Source organism: Oncorhynchus kisutch, linkage group LG17, assembly GCF_002021735.2.
Source record: "Oncorhynchus kisutch isolate 150728-3 linkage group LG17, Okis_V2, whole genome shotgun sequence".
Classification (NCBI taxonomy): Eukaryota; Metazoa; Chordata; class Actinopteri; order Salmoniformes; family Salmonidae; genus Oncorhynchus; species Oncorhynchus kisutch.
Window position 1 is genome coordinate 78,134,868 of NC_034190.2, and position 19,345 is coordinate 78,154,212.

Sequence of the window (19,345 nt, forward strand, 5' to 3'; positions counted from 1 at the left end):
AGAGTGAAATTACGAACGCACCCTCAGGGTGGGCGTCTCCCAGCTACCTTTGCTTACCTGTCATTTCCAAATCTTAAAGCGATTAGATTTCCAATAGGTACCTCACTGGTTTGAACTAAAGGGACATTTTGTATTGACAAATGGAATTGCCCGTGAAGAAAGGTTTCCTTAGACTGGAAATACAGAAAACAACATGGGAGGTTCCGGAGCAATATACCGCACTGAAAGCTGTTGGCTCAGGTGCTTACGGGACAGTATGGTGAGTTGACTTTGTGAACGGTCAGTGCATTCTGGGATTCTTGGGACATCACTACCCTAAACCCTAAACCCTAACCTTAACCCTTACCCTTACCCTAACCTTTACCCCTACCCTTACCCTAACCTTAACCATATCCCTTACCAAACCATATTCTTAACCCTTACCTTCTCCATGTAAAATGTAAACTTCAATGGGGGTAGGGATATCCCAAGGATAGCACAAACCCTTTGGGTGAACGGGTAATTATTGGGAGGCCTTGCAGGAATAACTTCACGCCAAACCAGCATGTGTTTGTATTCTTTAGAATATACCTCTGTATGAATACAGTTGTTCTCAATCTCAGTCATGTCTCAAATATGTAGAAAATAAAAAATTATGGAAGGAACAACTTTCCCTTAGCCTATAATTGTTTATTTATTTTCAATAAAATCCAAAACTCTACATTATTGGATTTTGACAGTTTTTTTGTTGCATTTGTTCGATACTGAATAGACTGGTCATTGCTAACAGAGGCACTATTGTATTTCCTCAAGCAAATAAGCAAGTTGAAGCAGGTTTCGAGATAAGACAAGAATTTTGCTCTCCCAACCTGGAGCAAGCCCCGTAATCTTGAAACCCAGTTTTACCTCTACCAGATATAGGTCATATGGAATGTCTGAAATCAAATGTTATTTGTAGGACTTCAGATAATAATTTGTCAAACTCTGACATAAAAGTCAATCCAATATTTTGCAGTCTTTGATGATGTACCAGGTATTGAGAGTAAACCACAGGAGGTTGGTGACACCTCAATTGGGGAGGATGGGCTCGTGGTAATGGCTGGAGCGGAATTAGTGGCATGGTATCAAATACATCAAACACATGGCTTCCATATGTTTGATGCCATTCCATTTGCTCCGTTCCAGCCATTATTATTAGCCGTCCTCCCCTCAGCAGCCTTCACTGGAGTAAACCATTCTAGCTATATCCCCCACAGTCTGTTGCTATTGAGAGTAAACCATTCTATCTATATCCCCCACAGTCTGTTGCTATTGAGAGTGAACCATTCTATCTCTATCCCCCACAGTCTGTTGCTATTGAGAGTAAACCATTCTATCTATATCCCCCACAGTCTGTTGCTATTGAGAGTAAACAATTCTATCTATATCCCCCACAGTCTGTTGCTATTGAGAGTAAACCATTCTATCTATATCCCCCACAGTCTGTTGCTATTGAGAGTAAACCATTCTATCTATATCCCCCACAGTCTGTTGCTATTGAGAGTAAGCCATTCTATCTATATCCCCCACAGTCTGTTGCTATTGAGAGTGAACCATTCTATCTATATCCCCCACAGTCTGTTGCTATTGAGAGTGAACCATTCTATCTATATCCCCCACAGTCTGTTGCTACTGAGAGTAAACCATTCTATCTCTTTCCCCCACAGTCTGTTGCTATTGAGAGTGAACCATTCTATCTATATCCCCCACAGTCTGTTGCTATTGAGAGTAAAACATTCTATCTATATCCCCCACAGTCTGTTGCTATTGAGAGTGAACCATTCTATCTATATCCCCCACAGTCTATTGCTATTGAGAGTAAACCATTCTATCTATATCCCTCACAGTCTGTTGCTATTGAGAGTGAACCATTCTATCTATATCCCCCAGAGTCTGTTGCTATTGAGAGTAAACCATTCTATCTATATCCCCACAGTCTGTTGCTATTGAGAGTAAACCATTCTATCTATATCCCCCACAGTCTGTTGCTACTGAGAGTAAACCATTCTATCTCTATCCCCCACAGTCTGTTGCTATTGAGAGTGAACCATTCTATCTATATCCCCCACAGTCTGTTGCTATTGAGAGTAAACCATTCTATCTATATCCCCCACAGTCTGTTGCTATTGAGAGTAAACCATTCTATCTATATCCCCCACAGTCTGTTGCTATTGAGAGTAAACCATTCTATCTATATCCCCCACAGTCTGTTGCTATTGAGAGTAAACCATTCTATCTCTATCCCCCACAGTCTGTTGCTATTGAGAGTGAACCATTCTATCTCTATCCCCCACAGTCTGTTGCTATTGAGAGTAAACCATTCTATCTATATCCCCCACAGTCTGTTGCTATTGAGAGTAAACCATTATATCTATATCCCCCACAGTCTGTTGCTATTTAGAGTTAACCATTCTATCTCTATCCCCCACAGTCTGTTGCTATTGAGAGTAAACCATTCTATCTATATCCCCCACAGTCTGTTGCTATTGAGAGTAAACCATTCTATCTATATCCCCCACAGTCTGTTGCTATTGAGAGTAAACCATTATATCTATATCCCCCACAGTCTGTTGCTATTGAGAGTAAGCCATTCTATCTATATCCCCCACAGTCTGTTGCTACTGAGAGTGAACCATTCTATCTATATCCCCCACAGTCTGTTGCTATTGAGAGTAAAACATTCTATCTATATCCCCCACAGTCTGTTGCTATTGAGAGTAAACCATTCTATCCATATCCCCCACAGTCTATTGCTATTGAGAGTAAACCATTATATCTATATCCCTCACAGTCTGTTGCTATTGAGAGTGAACCATTCTATCTATATCCCCCACAGTCTGTTGCTATTGAGAGTAAACCATTCTATCTATATCCCCCACAGTCTGTTGCTATTGAGAGTGAACCATTCTATCTATATCCCCCACAGTCTGTTGCTATTGAGAGTGAACCATTCTATCTATATCCCCCACAGTCTGTTGCTACTGAGAGTGAACCATTCTATCTATATCCCCCACAGTCTGTTGCTATTGAGAGTAAAACATTCTATCTATATCCCCCACAGTCTGTTGCTATTGAGAGTAAACCATTCTATCTATATCCCCCACAGTCTGTTGCTATTGAGAGTAAACCATTATATCTATATCCCCCACAGTCTGTTGCTATTGAGAGTAAACCATTCTATCTATATCCCCCACAGTCTGTTGCTATTGAGAGTAAACCATTCTATCTATATCCCCCACAGTCTGTTGCTATTGAGAGTAAACCATTCTATCTATATCCCCCACAGTCTGTTGCTATTGAGAGTAAGCCATTCTATCTATATCCCCCAAAGTCTGTTGCTACTGAGAGTGAACCATTCTATCTATATCCCCCACAGTCTGTTGCTATTGAGAGTAAAACATTCTATCTATATCCCTCACAGTCTGTTGCTACTGAGAGTAAACCATTCTATCTCTATCCCCCACAGTCTGTTGCTATTGAGAGTGAACCATTCTATCTATATCCCCCACAGTCTGTTGCTATTGAGAGTAAACCATTATATCTATATCCCCCACAGTCTGTTGCTATTGAGAGTAAACCATTCTATCTATATCCCCCACAGTCTGTTGCTATTGAGAGTAAACCATTCTATCTATATCCCCCACAGTCTGTTGCTATTGAGAGTAAACCATTCTATCTATATCCCCCACAGTCTGTTGCTATTGAGAGTAAACCATTCTATCTCTATCCCCCACAGTCTGTTGCTATTGAGAGTGAACCATTCTATCTCTATCCCCCACAGTCTGTTGCTATTGAGAGTAAACCATTCTATCTATATCCCCCACAGTCTGTTGCTATTGAGAGTAAACCATTCTATCTATATCCCCCACAGTCTGTTGCTATTGAGAGTAAACCATTCTATCTCTATCCCCCACAGTCTGTTGCTATTGAGAGTGAACCATTCTATCTCTATCACCCACAGTCTGTTGCTATTGAGAGTAAACCATTCTATCTATATCCCCCACAGTCTGTTGCTATTGAGAGTAAACCATTCTATCTATATCCCCCACAGTCTGTTGCTATTGAGAGTAAACCATTATATCTATATCCCCCACAGTCTGTTGCTATTGAGAGTAAGCCAATCTATCTATATCCCCCACAGTCTGTTGCTACTGAGAGTGAACCATTCTATCTATATCCCCACAGTCTGTTGCTATTGAGAGTAAAACATTCTATCTATATCCCCCACAGTCTGTTGCTATTGAGAGTAAACCATTCTATCTATATCCCCCACAGTCTATTGCTATTGAGAGTAAACCATTCTATCTATATCCCTCACAGTCTGTTGCTATTGAGAGTGAACCATTCTATCTATATCCCCCACAGTCTATTGCTATTGAGAGTAAACCATTCTATCTATATCCCTCACAGTCTGTTGCTATTGAGAGTGAACCATTCTATCTATATCCCCCAGAGTCTGTTGCTATTGAGAGTAAACCATTCTATCTATATCCCCACAGTCTGTTGCTATTTAGAGTTAACCATTCTATCTCTATCCCCCACAGTCTGTTGCTATTGAGAGTAAACCATTCTATCTATATCCCCCACAGTCTGTTGCTATTGAGAGTAAACCATTCTATCTATATCCCCCACAGTCTGTTGCTATTGAGAGTAAACCATTATATCTATATCCCCCACAGTCTGTTGCTATTGAGAGTAAGCCATTCTATCTATATCCCCCACAGTCTGTTGCTACTGAGAGTGAACCATTCTATCTATATCCCCCACAGTCTGTTGCTATTGAGAGTAAAACATTCTATTTATATCCCCCACAGTCTGTTGCTATTGAGAGTAAACCATTCTATCTATATCCCCCACAGTCTATTGCTATTGAGAGTAAACCATTATATCTATATCCCTCACAGTCTGTTGCTATTGAGAGTGAACCATTCTATCTATATCCCCCACAGTCTGTTGCTATTGAGAGTAAACCATTCTATCTATATCCCCCACAGTCTGTTGCTATTGAGAGTGAACCATTCTATCTATATCCCCCACAGTCTGTTGCTATTGAGAGTGAACCATTCTATCTATATCCCCCACAGTCTGTTGCTACTGAGAGTGAACCATTCTATCTATATCCCCCACAGTCTGTTGCTATTGAGAGTAAAACATTCTATCTATATCCCCCACAGTCTGTTGCTATTGAGAGTAAACCATTCTATCTATATCCCCCACAGTCTGTTGCTATTGAGAGTAAACCATTATATCTATATCCCCCACAGTCTGTTGCTATTGAGAGTAAAACATTCTATCTATATCCCCCACAGTCTGTTGCTATTGAGAGTAAACCATTCTATCTATATCCCCCACAGTCTGTTGCTATTGAGAGTAAACCATTCTATCTATATCCCCCACAGTCTGTTGCTATTGAGAGTAAGCCATTCTATCTATATCCCCCACAGTCTGTTGCTACTGAGAGTGAACCATTCTATCTATATCCCCCACAGTCTGTTGCTATTGAGAGTAAAACATTCTATCTATATCCCTCACAGTCTGTTGCTACTGAGAGTAAACCATTCTATCTCTATCCCCCACAGTCTGTTGCTATTGAGAGTGAACCATTCTATCTATATCCCCCACAGTCTGTTGCTATTGAGAGTAAACCATTATATCTATATCCCCCACAGTCTGTTGCTATTGAGAGTAAACCATTCTATCTATATCCCCCACAGTCTGTTGCTATTGAGAGTAAACCATTCTATCTATATCCCCCACAGTCTGTTGCTATTGAGAGTAAACCATTCTATCTATATCCCCCACAGTCTGTTGCTATTGAGAGTAAACCATTCTATCTCTATCCCCCACAGTCTGTTGCTATTGAGAGTGAACCATTCTATCTCTATCCCCCACAGTCTGTTGCTATTGAGAGTAAACCATTCTATCTATATCCCCCACAGTCTGTTGCTATTGAGAGTAAACCATTATATCTATATCCCCCACAGTCTGTTGCTATTGAGAGTAAACCATTCTATCTCTATCCCCCACAGTCTGTTGCTATTGAGAGTGAACCATTCTATCTCTATCACCCACAGTCTGTTGCTATTGAGAGTAAAACATTCTATCTATATCCCCCACAGTCTGTTGCTATTGAGAGTAAACCATTCTATCTATATCCCCCACAGTCTATTGCTATTGAGAGTAAACCATTCTATCTATATCCCTCACAGTCTGTTGCTATTGAGAGTGAACCATTCTATCTATATCCCCCACAGTCTGTTGCTATTGAGAGTAAACCATTCTATCTATATCCCCCACAGTCTGTTGCTATTGAGAGTGAACCATTCTATCTATATCCCCCACAGTCTGTTGCTATTGAGAGTGAACCATTATATCTATATCCCCCACAGTCTGTAGCTACTGATAGTGAACCATTCTATCTATATCCCCCAGAGTCTGTTGCTATTGAGAGTAAACCATTATATCTATATCCCCCACAGTCTGTTGCTATTGAGAGTAAACCATTCTATCTATATCACCCACAGTCTGTTGCTATTGAGAGTGAACCATTCTATCTATATCCCCCACAGTCTGTTGCTATTGAGAGTAAACCATTCTCTCTATATCCCCCACAGTCTGTTGCTATTGAGAGTAAACCATTCTATCTATATCCCCCACAGTCTGTTGCTATTGAGAGTAAACCATTCTATCTCTATCCCCCACAGTCTGTTGCTATTGAGAGTGAACCATTCTATCTCTATCCCCCACAGTCTGTTGCTATTCAGAGTAAACCATTCTATCTATATCCCTCACAGTCTGTTGCTATTGAGAGTGAACCATTCTATCTATATCCCCCAGAGTCTGTTGCTATTGAGAGTAAACCATTCTATCTATATCCCCACAGTCTGTTGCTATTGAGAGTAAACCATTCTATCTATATCCCCCACAGTCTGTTGCTACTGAGAGTAAACCATTCTATCTCTATCCCCCACAGTCTGTTGCTATTGAGAGTGAACCATTCTATCTATATCCCCCACAGTCTGTTGCTATTGAGAGTAAACCATTCTATCTATATCCCCCACAGTCTGTTGCTATTGAGAGTAAACCATTATATCTATATCCCCCACAGTCTGTTGCTATTGAGAGTACACCATTCTATCTATATCCCCCACAGTCTGTTGCTATTGAGAGTAAACCATTCTATCTCTATCCCCCACAGTCTGTTGCTATTGAGAGTGAACCATTCTATCTCTATCCCCCACAGTCTGTTGCTATTGAGAGTAAACCATTCTATCTATATCCCCCACAGTCTGTTGCTATTGAGAGTAAACCATTATATCTATATCCCCCACAGTCTGTTGCTATTTAGAGTAAACCATTCTATCTCTATCCCCCACAGTCTGTTGCTATTGAGAGTAAACCATTCTATCTCTATCCCCCACAGTCTGTTGCTCTTGAGGGTAAACCATTCTATCTATATCCCCCACAGTCTGTTGCTATTGAGAGTAAACCATTATATCTATATCCCCCACAGTCTGTTGCTATTGAGAGTAAACCATTCTATCTCTATCCCCCACAGTCTGTTGCTATTGAGAGTGAACCATTCTATCTCTATCACCCACAGTCTGTTGCTATTGAGAGTAAACCATTCTATCTATATCCCCCACAGTCTGTTGCTATTGAGAGTAAACCATTCTATCTATATCCCCCACAGTCTGTTGCTATTGAGAGTAAACCATTATATCTATATCCCCCACAGTCTGTTGCTATTGAGAGTAAACCAATCTATCTATATCCCCCACAGTCTGTTGCTACTGAGAGTGAACCATTCTATCTATATCCCCACAGTCTGTTGCTATTGAGAGTAAAACATTCTATCTATATCCCCCACAGTCTGTTGCTATTGAGAGTAAACCATTCTATCTATATCCCCCACAGTCTATTGCTATTGAGAGTAAACCATTCTATCTATATCCCTCACAGTCTGTTGCTATTGAGAGTGAACCATTCTATCTATATCCCCCACAGTCTGTTGCTATTGAGAGTAAACCATTCTATCTATATCCCCCACAGTCTGTTGCTATTGAGAGTGAACCATTCTATCTATATCCCCCACAGTCTGTTGCTATTGAGAGTAAACCATTATATCTATATCCCCCACAGTCTGTTGCTATTGAGAGTAAACCATTCTATCTATATCACCCACAGTCTGTTGCTATTGAGAGTGAACCATTCTATCTATATCCCCCACAGTCTGTTGCTATTGAGAGTAAACCATTCTCTCTATATCCCCCACAGTCTGTTGCTATTGAGAGTAAACCATTCTATCTATATCCCCCACAGTCTGTTGCTATTGAGAGTAAACCATTCTATCTCTATCCCCCACAGTCTGTTGCTATTGAGAGTGAACCATTCTATCTCTATCCCCCACAGTCTGTTGCTATTCAGAGTAAACCATTCTATCTATATCCCTCACAGTCTGTTGCTATTGAGAGTGAACCATTCTATCTATATCCCCCAGAGTCTGTTGCTATTGAGAGTAAACCATTCTATCTATATCCCCACAGTCTGTTGCTATTGAGAGTAAACCATTCTATCTATATCCCCCACAGTCTGTTGCTACTGAGAGTAAACCATTCTATCTCTATCCCCCACAGTCTGTTGCTATTGAGAGTGAACCATTCTATCTATATCCCCCCACAGTCTGTTGCTATTGAGAGTAAACCATTCTATCTATATCCCCCACAGTCTGTTGCTATTGAGAGTAAACCATTATATCTATATCCCCCACAGTCTGTTGCTATTGAGAGTACACCATTCTATCTATATCCCCCACAGTCTGTTGCTATTGAGAGTAAACCATTCTATCTCTATCCCCCACTGTCTGTTGCTATTGAGAGTGAACCATTCTATCTCTATCCCCCACAGTCTGTTGCTATTGAGAGTAAACCATTCTATCTATATCCCCCACAGTCTGTTGCTATTGAGAGTAAACCATTATATCTATATCCCCCACAGTCTGTTGCTATTTAGAGTAAACCATTCTATCTCTATCCCCCACAGTCTGTTGCTATTGAGAGTAAACCATTCTATCTCTATCCCCCACAGTCTGTTGCTCTTGAGGGTAAACCATTCTATCTATATCCCCCACAGTCTGTTGCTATTGAGAGTAAACCATTATATCTATATCCCCCACAGTCTGTTGCTATTGAGAGTAAACCATTCTATCTCTATCCCCCACAGTCTGTTGCTATTGAGAGTGAACCATTCTATCTCTATCACCCACAGTCTGTTGCTATTGAGAGTAAACCATTCTATCTATATCCCCCACAGTCTGTTGCTATTGAGAGTAAACCATTCTATCTATATCCCCCACAGTCTGTTGCTATTGAGAGTAAACCATTATATCTATATCCCCCACAGTCTGTTGCTATTGAGAGTAAGCCAATCTATCTATATCCCCCACAGTCTGTTGCTACTGAGAGTGAACCATTCTATCTATATCCCCACAGTCTGTTGCTATTGAGAGTAAAACATTCTATCTATATCCCCCACAGTCTGTTGCTATTGAGAGTAAACCATTCTATCTATATCCCCCACAGTCTATTGCTATTGAGAGTAAACCATTCTATCTATATCCCTCACAGTCTGTTGCTATTGAGAGTGAACCATTCTATCTATATCCCCCACAGTCTGTTGCTATTGAGAGTAAACCATTCTATCTATATCCCCCACAGTCTGTTGCTATTGAGAGTGAACCATTCTATCTATATCCCCCACAGTCTGTTGCTATTGAGAGTGAACCATTATATCTATATCCCCCACAGTCTGTAGCTACTGATAGTGAACCATTCTATCTATATCCCCCAGAGTCTGTTGCTATTGAGAGTAAACCATTATATCTATATCCCCCACAGTCTGTTGCTATTGAGAGTAAACCATTCTATCTATATCACCCACAGTCTGTTGCTATTGAGAGTGAACCATTCTATCTATATCCCCCACAGTCTGTTGCTATTGAGAGTAAACCATTCTCTCTATATCCCCCACAGTCTGTTGCTATTGAGAGTAAACCATTCTATCTATATCCCCCACAGTCTGTTGCTATTGAGAGTAAACCATTCTATCTCTATCCCCCACAGTCTGTTGCTATTGAGAGTGAACCATTCTATCTCTATCCCCCACAGTCGGTTGCTATTCAGAGTAAACCATTCTATCTATATCCCTCACAGTCTGTTGCTATTGAGAGTGAACCATTCTATCTATATCCCCCAGAGTCTGTTGCTATTGAGAGTAAACCATTCTATCTATATCCCCACAGTCTGTTGCTATTGAGAGTAAACCATTCTATCTATATCCCCCACAGTCTGTTGCTACTGAGAGTAAACCATTCTATCTCTATCCCCCACAGTCTGTTGCTATTGAGAGTGAACCATTCTATCTATATCCCCCACAGTCTGTTGCTATTGAGAGTAAACCATTCTATCTATATCCCCCACAGTCTGTTGCTATTGAGAGTAAACCATTCTATCTATATCCCCCACAGTCTGTTGCTATTGAGAGTGAACCATTCTATCTATATCCCCCACAGTCTGTTGCTATTGAGAGTAAACCATTATATCTATATCCCCCACAGTCTGTTGCTATTGAGAGTAAACCATTCTATCTATATCCCCCACAGTCTGTTGCTATTGAGAGTAAACCATTCTATCTATATCCCCCACAGTCTGTTGCTATTGAGAGTAAACCATTCTATCTATATCCCCCACAGTCTGTTGCTATTGAGAGTAAACCATTCTATCTCTATCCCCCACAGTCTGTTGCTATTGAGAGTGAACCATTCTATCTCTATCCCCCACAGTCTGTTGCTATTGAGAGTAAACCATTCTATCTATATCCCCCACAGTCTGTTGCTATTGAGAGTAAACCATTATATCTATATCCCCCACAGTCTGTTGCTATTGAGAGTAAACCATTCTATCTCTATCCCCCACAGTCTGTTGCTATTGAGAGTGAACCATTCTATCTCTATCACCCACAGTCTGTTGCTATTGAGAGTAAAACATTCTATCTATATCCCCCACAGTCTGTTGCTATTGAGAGTAAACCATTCTATCTATATCCCCCACAGTCTATTGCTATTGAGAGTAAACCATTCTATCTATATCCCTCACAGTCTGTTGCTATTGAGAGTGAACCATTCTATCTATATCCCCCACAGTCTGTTGCTATTGAGAGTAAACCATTCTATCTATATCCCCCACAGTCTGTTGCTATTGAGAGTGAACCATTCTATCTATATCCCCCACAGTCTGTTGCTATTGAGAGTGAACCATTATATCTATATCCCCCACAGTCTGTAGCTACTGATAGTGAACCATTCTATCTATATCCCCCAGAGTCTGTTGCTATTGAGAGTAAACCATTATATCTATATCCCCCACAGTCTGTTGCTATTGAGAGTAAACCATTCTATCTATATCACCCACAGTCTGTTGCTATTGAGAGTGAACCATTCTATCTATATCCCCCACAGTCTGTTGCTATTGAGAGTAAACCATTCTCTCTATATCCCCCACAGTCTGTTGCTATTGAGAGTAAACCATTCTATCTATATCCCCCACAGTCTGTTGCTATTGAGAGTAAACCATTCTATCTCTATCCCCCACAGTCTGTTGCTATTGAGAGTGAACCATTCTATCTCTATCCCCCACAGTCTGTTGCTATTCAGAGTAAACCATTCTATCTATATCCCTCACAGTCTGTTGCTATTGAGAGTGAACCATTCTATCTATATCCCCCAGAGTCTGTTGCTATTGAGAGTAAACCATTCTATCTATATCCCCACAGTCTGTTGCTATTGAGAGTAAACCATTCTATCTATATCCCCCACAGTCTGTTGCTACTGAGAGTAAACCATTCTATCTCTATCCCCCACAGTCTGTTGCTATTGAGAGTGAACCATTCTATCTATATCCCCCACAGTCTGTTGCTATTGAGAGTAAACCATTCTATCTATATCCCCCACAGTCTGTTGCTATTGAGAGTAAACCATTATATCTATATCCCCCACAGTCTGTTGCTATTGAGAGTACAACCATTCTATCTATATCCCCCACAGTCTGTTGCTATTGAGAGTAAACCATTCTATCTCTATCCCCCACAGTCTGTTGCTATTGAGAGTGAACCATTCTATCTCTATCCCCCACAGTCTGTTGCTATTGAGAGTAAACCATTCTATCTATATCCCCCACAGTCTGTTGCTATTGAGAGTAAACCATTATATCTATATCCCCCACAGTCTGTTGCTATTTAGAGTAAACCATTCTATCTCTATCCCCCACAGTCTGTTGCTATTGAGAGTAAACCATTCTATCTCTATCCCCCACAGTCTGTTGCTCTTGAGGGTAAACCATTCTATCTATATCCCCCACAGTCTGTTGCTATTGAGAGTAAACCATTATATCTATATCCCCCACAGTCTGTTGCTATTGAGAGTAACCATTCTATCTCTATCCCCCACAGTCTGTTGCTATTGAGAGTGAACCATTCTATCTCTATCACCCACAGTCTGTTGCTATTGAGAGTAAACCATTCTATCTATATCCCCCACAGTCTGTTGCTATTGAGAGTAAACCATTCTATCTATATCCCCCACAGTCTGTTGCTATTGAGAGTAAACCATTATATCTATATCCCCCACAGTCTGTTGCTATTGAGAGTAAACCAATCTATCTATATCCCCCACAGTCTGTTGCTACTGAGAGTGAACCATTCTATCTATATCCCCACAGTCTGTTGCTATTGAGAGTAAAACATTCTATCTATATCCCCCACAGTCTGTTGCTATTGAGAGTAAACCATTCTATCTATATCCCCCACAGTCTATTGCTATTGAGAGTAAACCATTCTATCTATATCCCTCACAGTCTGTTGCTATTGAGAGTGAACCATTCTATCTATATCCCCCACAGTCTGTTGCTATTGAGAGTAAACCATTCTATCTATATCCCCCACAGTCTGTTGCTATTGAGAGTGAACCATTCTATCTATATCCCCCACAGTCTGTTGCTATTGAGAGTAAACCATTATATCTATATCCCCCACAGTCTGTTGCTATTGAGAGTAAACCATTCTATCTATATCACCCACAGTCTGTTGCTATTGAGAGTGAACCATTCTATCTATATCCCCCACAGTCTGTTGCTATTGAGAGTAAACCATTCTCTCTATATCCCCCACAGTCTGTTGCTATTGAGAGTAAACCATTCTATCTATATCCCCCACAGTCTGTTGCTATTGAGAGTAAACCATTCTATCTCTATCCCCCACAGTCTGTTGCTATTGAGAGTGAACCATTCTATCTCTATCCCCCACAGTCTGTTGCTATTCAGAGTAAACCATTCTATCTATATCCCTCACAGTCTGTTGCTATTGAGAGTGAACCATTCTATCTATATCCCCCAGAGTCTGTTGCTATTGAGAGTAAACCATTCTATCTATATCCCCACAGTCTGTTGCTATTGAGAGTAAACCATTCTATCTATATCCCCCACAGTCTGTTGCTACTGAGAGTAAACCATTCTATCTCTATCCCCCACAGTCTGTTGCTATTGAGAGTGAACCATTCTATCTATATCCCCCACAGTCTGTTGCTATTGAGAGTAAACCATTCTATCTATATCCCCCACAGTCTGTTGCTATTGAGAGTAAACCATTATATCTATATCCCCCACAGTCTGTTGCTATTGAGAGTACACCATTCTATCTATATCCCCCACAGTCTGTTGCTATTGAGAGTAAACCATTCTATCTCTATCCCCCACTGTCTGTTGCTATTGAGAGTGAACCATTCTATCTCTATCCCCCACAGTCTGTTGCTATTGAGAGTAAACCATTCTATCTATATCCCCCACAGTCTGTTGCTATTGAGAGTAAACCATTATATCTATATCCCCCACAGTCTGTTGCTATTTAGAGTAAACCATTCTATCTCTATCCCCCACAGTCTGTTGCTATTGAGAGTAAACCATTCTATCTCTATCCCCCACAGTCTGTTGCTCTTGAGGGTAAACCATTCTATCTATATCCCCCACAGTCTGTTGCTATTGAGAGTAAACCATTATATCTATATCCCCCACAGTCTGTTGCTATTGAGAGTAAACCATTCTATCTCTATCCCCCACAGTCTGTTGCTATTGAGAGTGAACCATTCTATCTCTATCACCCACAGTCTGTTGCTATTGAGAGTAAACCATTCTATCTATATCCCCCACAGTCTGTTGCTATTGAGAGTAAACCATTCTATCTATATCCCCCACAGTCTGTTGCTATTGAGAGTAAACCATTATATCTATATCCCCCACAGTCTGTTGCTATTGAGAGTAAGCCAATCTATCTATATCCCCCACAGTCTGTTGCTACTGAGAGTGAACCATTCTATCTATATCCCCACAGTCTGTTGCTATTGAGAGTAAAACATTCTATCTATATCCCCCACAGTCTGTTGCTATTGAGAGTAAACCATTCTATCTATATCCCCCACAGTCTATTGCTATTGAGAGTAAACCATTCTATCTATATCCCTCACAGTCTGTTGCTATTGAGAGTGAACCATTCTATCTATATCCCCCACAGTCTGTTGCTATTGAGAGTAAACCATTCTATCTATATCCCCCACAGTCTGTTGCTATTGAGAGTGAACCATTCTATCTATATCCCCCACAGTCTGTTGCTATTGAGAGTGAACCATTATATCTATATCCCCCACAGTCTGTAGCTACTGATAGTGAACCATTCTATCTATATCCCCCAGAGTCTGTTGCTATTGAGAGTAAACCATTATATCTATATCCCCCACAGTCTGTTGCTATTGAGAGTAAACCATTCTATCTATATCACCCACAGTCTGTTGCTATTGAGAGTGAACCATTCTATCTATATCCCCCACAGTCTGTTGCTATTGAGAGTAAACCATTCTCTCTATATCCCCCACAGTCTGTTGCTATTGAGAGTAAACCATTCTATCTATATCCCCCACAGTCTGTTGCTATTGAGAGTAAACCATTCTATCTCTATCCCCCACAGTCTGTTGCTATTGAGAGTGAACCATTCTATCTCTATCCCCCACAGTCGGTTGCTATTCAGAGTAAACCATTCTATCTATATCCCTCACAGTCTGTTGCTATTGAGAGTGAACCATTCTATCTATATCCCCCAGAGTCTGTTGCTATTGAGAGTAAACCATTCTATCTATATCCCCACAGTCTGTTGCTATTGAGAGTAAACCATTCTATCTATATCCCCCACAGTCTGTTGCTACTGAGAGTAAACCATTCTATCTCTATCCCCCACAGTCTGTTGCTATTGAGAGTGAACCATTCTATCTATATCCCCCACAGTCTGTTGCTATTGAGAGTAAACCATTCTATCTATATCCCCCACAGTCTGTTGCTATTGAGAGTAAACCATTCTATCTATATCCCCCACAGTCTGTTGCTATTGAGAGTAAACCATTCTATCTATATCCCCCACAGTCTGTTGCTATTGAGAGTAAACCATTCTATCTCTATCCCCCACAGTCTGTTGCTATTGAGAGTGAACCATTCTATCTCTATCCCCCACAGTCTGTTGCTATTGAGAGTAAACCATTCTATCTATATCCCCCACAGTCTGTTGCTATTGAGAGTAAACCATTATATCTATATCCCCCACAGTCTGTTGCTATTTAGAGTAAACCATTCTATCTCTATCCCCCACAGTCTGTTGCTATTGAGAGTAAACCATTCTATCTCTATCCCCCACAGTCTGTTGCTATTGAGAGTAAACCATTCTATCTCTATCCCCCACAGTCTGTTGCTATTGAGAGTAAACCATTCTATCTATATCCCCCACAGTCTGTTGCTATTGAGAGTAAACCATTCTATCTATATCCCCCACAGTCTGTTGCTATTGAGAGTAAACCATTATATCTATATCCCCCACAGTCTGTTGCTATTGAGAGTAAGCCATTCTATCTATATCCCCCACAGTCTGTTGCTACTGAGAGTGAACCATTCTATCTCTATCCCCCACAGTCTGTTGCTATTGAGAGTAAACCATTCTATCTATATCCCCCACAGTCTGTTGCTATTGAGAGTAAACCATTATATCTATATCCCCCACAGTCTGTTGCTATTTAGAGTAAACCATTCTATCTCTATCCCCCACAGTCTGTTGCTATTGAGAGTAAACCATTCTATCTCTATCCCCCACAGTCTGTTGCTATTGAGAGTAAACCATTCTATCTCTATCCCCCACAGTCTGTTGCTATTGAGAGTAAACCATTCTATCTATATCCCCCACAGTCTGTTGCTATTGAGAGTAAACCATTCTATCTATATCCCCCACAGTCTGTTGCTATTGAGAGTAAACCATTATATCTATATCCCCCACAGTCTGTTGCTATTGAGAGTAAGCCATTCTATCTATATCCCCCACAGTCTGTTGCTACTGAGAGTGAACCATTCTATCTATATCCCCCACAGTCTGTTGCTATTGAGAGTAAAACATTCTATCTATATCCCCCACAGTCTGATGCTATTGAGAGTAAACCATTCTATCTATATCCCCCACAGTCTGTTGCTATTGAGAGTAAACCATTATATCTATATCCCCCACAGTCTGTTGCTATTTAGAGTAAACCATTCTATCTCTATCCCCCACAGTCTGTTGCTATTGAGAGTAAACCATTCTATCTCTATCCCCCACAGTCTGTTGCTCTTGAGGGTAAACCATTCTATCTATATCCCCCACAGTCTGTTGCTATTGAGAGTAAACCATTATATCTATATCCCCCACAGTCTGTTGCTATTGAGAGTAAACCATTCTATCTCTATCCCCCACAGTCTGTTGCTATTGAGAGTGAACCATTCTATCTCTATCACCCACAGTCTGTTGCTATTGAGAGTAAACCTTTCTATCTATATCCCCCACAGTCTGTTGCTATTGAGAGTAAACCATTCTATCTATATCCCCCACAGTCTGTTGCTATTGAGAGTAAACCATTATATCTATATCCCCCACAGTCTGTTGCTATTGAGAGTAAGCCAATCTATCTATATCCCCCACAGTCTGTTGCTACTGAGAGTGAACCATTCTATCTATATCCCCACAGTCTGTTGCTATTGAGAGTAAAACATTCTATCTATATCCCCCACAGTCTGTTGCTATTGAGAGTAAACCATTCTATCTATATCCCCCACAGTCTATTGCTATTGAGAGTAAACCATTCTATCTATATCCCTCACAGTCTGTTGCTATTGAGAGTGAACCATTCTATCTATATCCCCCACAGTCTGTTGCTATTGAGAGTAAACCATTCTATCTATATCCCCCACAGTCTGTTGCTATTGAGAGTGAACCATTCTATCTATATCCCCCACAGTCTGTTGCTATTGAGAGTGAACCATTATATCTATATCCCCCACAGTCTGTAGCTACTGATAGTGAACCATTCTATCTATATCCCCCAGAGTCTGTTGCTATTGAGAGTAAACCATTATATCTATATCCCCCACAGTCTGTTGCTATTGAGAGTAAACCATTCTATCTATATCACCCACAGTCTGTTGCTATTGAGAGTGAACCATTCTATCTATATCCCCCACAGTCTGTTGCTATTGAGAGTAAACCATTCTCTCTATATCCCCCACAGTCTGTTGCTATTGAGAGTAAACCATTCTATCTATATCCCCCACAGTCTGTTGCTATTGAGAGTAAACCATTCTATCTCTATCCCCCACAGTCTGTTGCTATTGAGAGTGAACCATTCTATCTCTATCCCCCACAGTCGGTTGCTATTCAGAGTAAACCATTCTATCTATATCCCTCACAGTCTGTTGCTATTGAGAGTGAACCATTCTATCTATATCCCCCAGAGTCTGTTGCTATTGAGAGTAAACCATTCTATCTATATCCCCACAGTCTGTTGCTATTGAGAGTAAACCATTCTATCTATATCCCCCACAGTCTGTTGCTACTGAGAGTAAACCATTCTATCTCTATCCCCCACAGTCTGTTGCTATTGAGAGTGAACCATTCTATCTATATCCCCCACAGTCTGTTGCTATTGAGAGTAAACCATTCTATCTATATCCCCCACAGTCTGTTGCTATTGAGAGTAAACCATTCTATCTATATCCCCCACAGTCTGTTGCTATTGAGAGTAAACCATTCTATCTATATCCCCCACAGTCTGTTGCTATTGAGAGTAAACCATTCTATCTCTATCCCCCACAGTCTGTTGCTATTGAGAGTGAACCATTCTATCTCTATCCCCCACAGTCTGTTGCTATTGAGAGTAAACCATTCTATCTATATCCCCCACAGTCTGTTGCTATTGAGAGTAAACCATTATATCTATATCCCCCACAGTCTGTTGCTATTTAGAGTAAACCATTCTATCTCTATCCCCCACAGTCTGTTGCTATTGAGAGTAAACCATTCTATCTCTATCCCCCACAGTCTGTTGCTATTGAGAGTAAACCATTCTATCTCTATCCCCCACAGTCTGTTGCTATTGAGAGTAAACCATTCTATCTATATCCCCCACAGTCTGTTGCTATTGAGAGTAAACCATTCTATCTATATCCCCCACAGTCTATTGCTATTGAGAGTAAACCATTCTATCTATATCCCTCACAGTCTGTTGCTATTGAGAGTGAACCATTCTATCTATATCCCCCACAGTCTGTTGCTATTGAGAGTAAACCATTCTATCTATATCCCCCACAGTCTGTTGCTATTGAGAGTGAACCATTCTATCTATATCCCCCACAGTCTGTTGCTATTGAGAGTGAACCATTATATCTATATCCCCCACAGTCTGTAGCTACTGATAGTGAACCATTCTATCTATATCCCCCACAGTCTGTTGCTATTGGGAGTAAAACATTCTATCTATATCCCCCACAGTCTGTTGCTATTGAGAGTAAACCATTCTATCTATATCCCCCACAGTCTATTGCTATTGAGAGTAAACCATTCTATCTATATCCCTCACAGTCTGTTGATATTGAGAGTGAACCATTCTATCTATATCCCCCAGAGTCTGTTGCTATTGAGAGTAAACCATTATATCTATATCCCCCACAGTCTGTTGCTATTGAGAGTAAACCATTCTATCTATATCACCCACAGTCTGTTGCTATTGAGAGTGAACCATTCTATCTATATCCCCCACAGTCTGTTGCTATTGAGAGTAAACCATTCTATCTATATCCCCCACAGTATGTTGCTATTGAGAGTAAACCATTCTATCTATATCCCCCACAGTCTGTTGCTATTGAGAGTAAACCATTCTATCTAT

The 19,345-nt window shown here is 40.6% G+C and overlaps 1 protein-coding gene across 1 annotated transcript in view; it reads left to right on the top strand.

The window, feature by feature from the left end:
• Nucleotides 1-19,345, top strand: part of LOC109908353 (mitogen-activated protein kinase 14A) — a 29,391-nt gene continuing 10,046 nt past the window's right edge. The window contains exon 1 of the mRNA XM_031794692.1: nucleotides 1-259. Coding sequence (XP_031650552.1) covers nucleotides 141-259 — 119 coding nt within the window. The 5' untranslated portion in view covers nucleotides 1-140. The remainder of the gene's footprint in view (nucleotides 260-19,345) is intronic.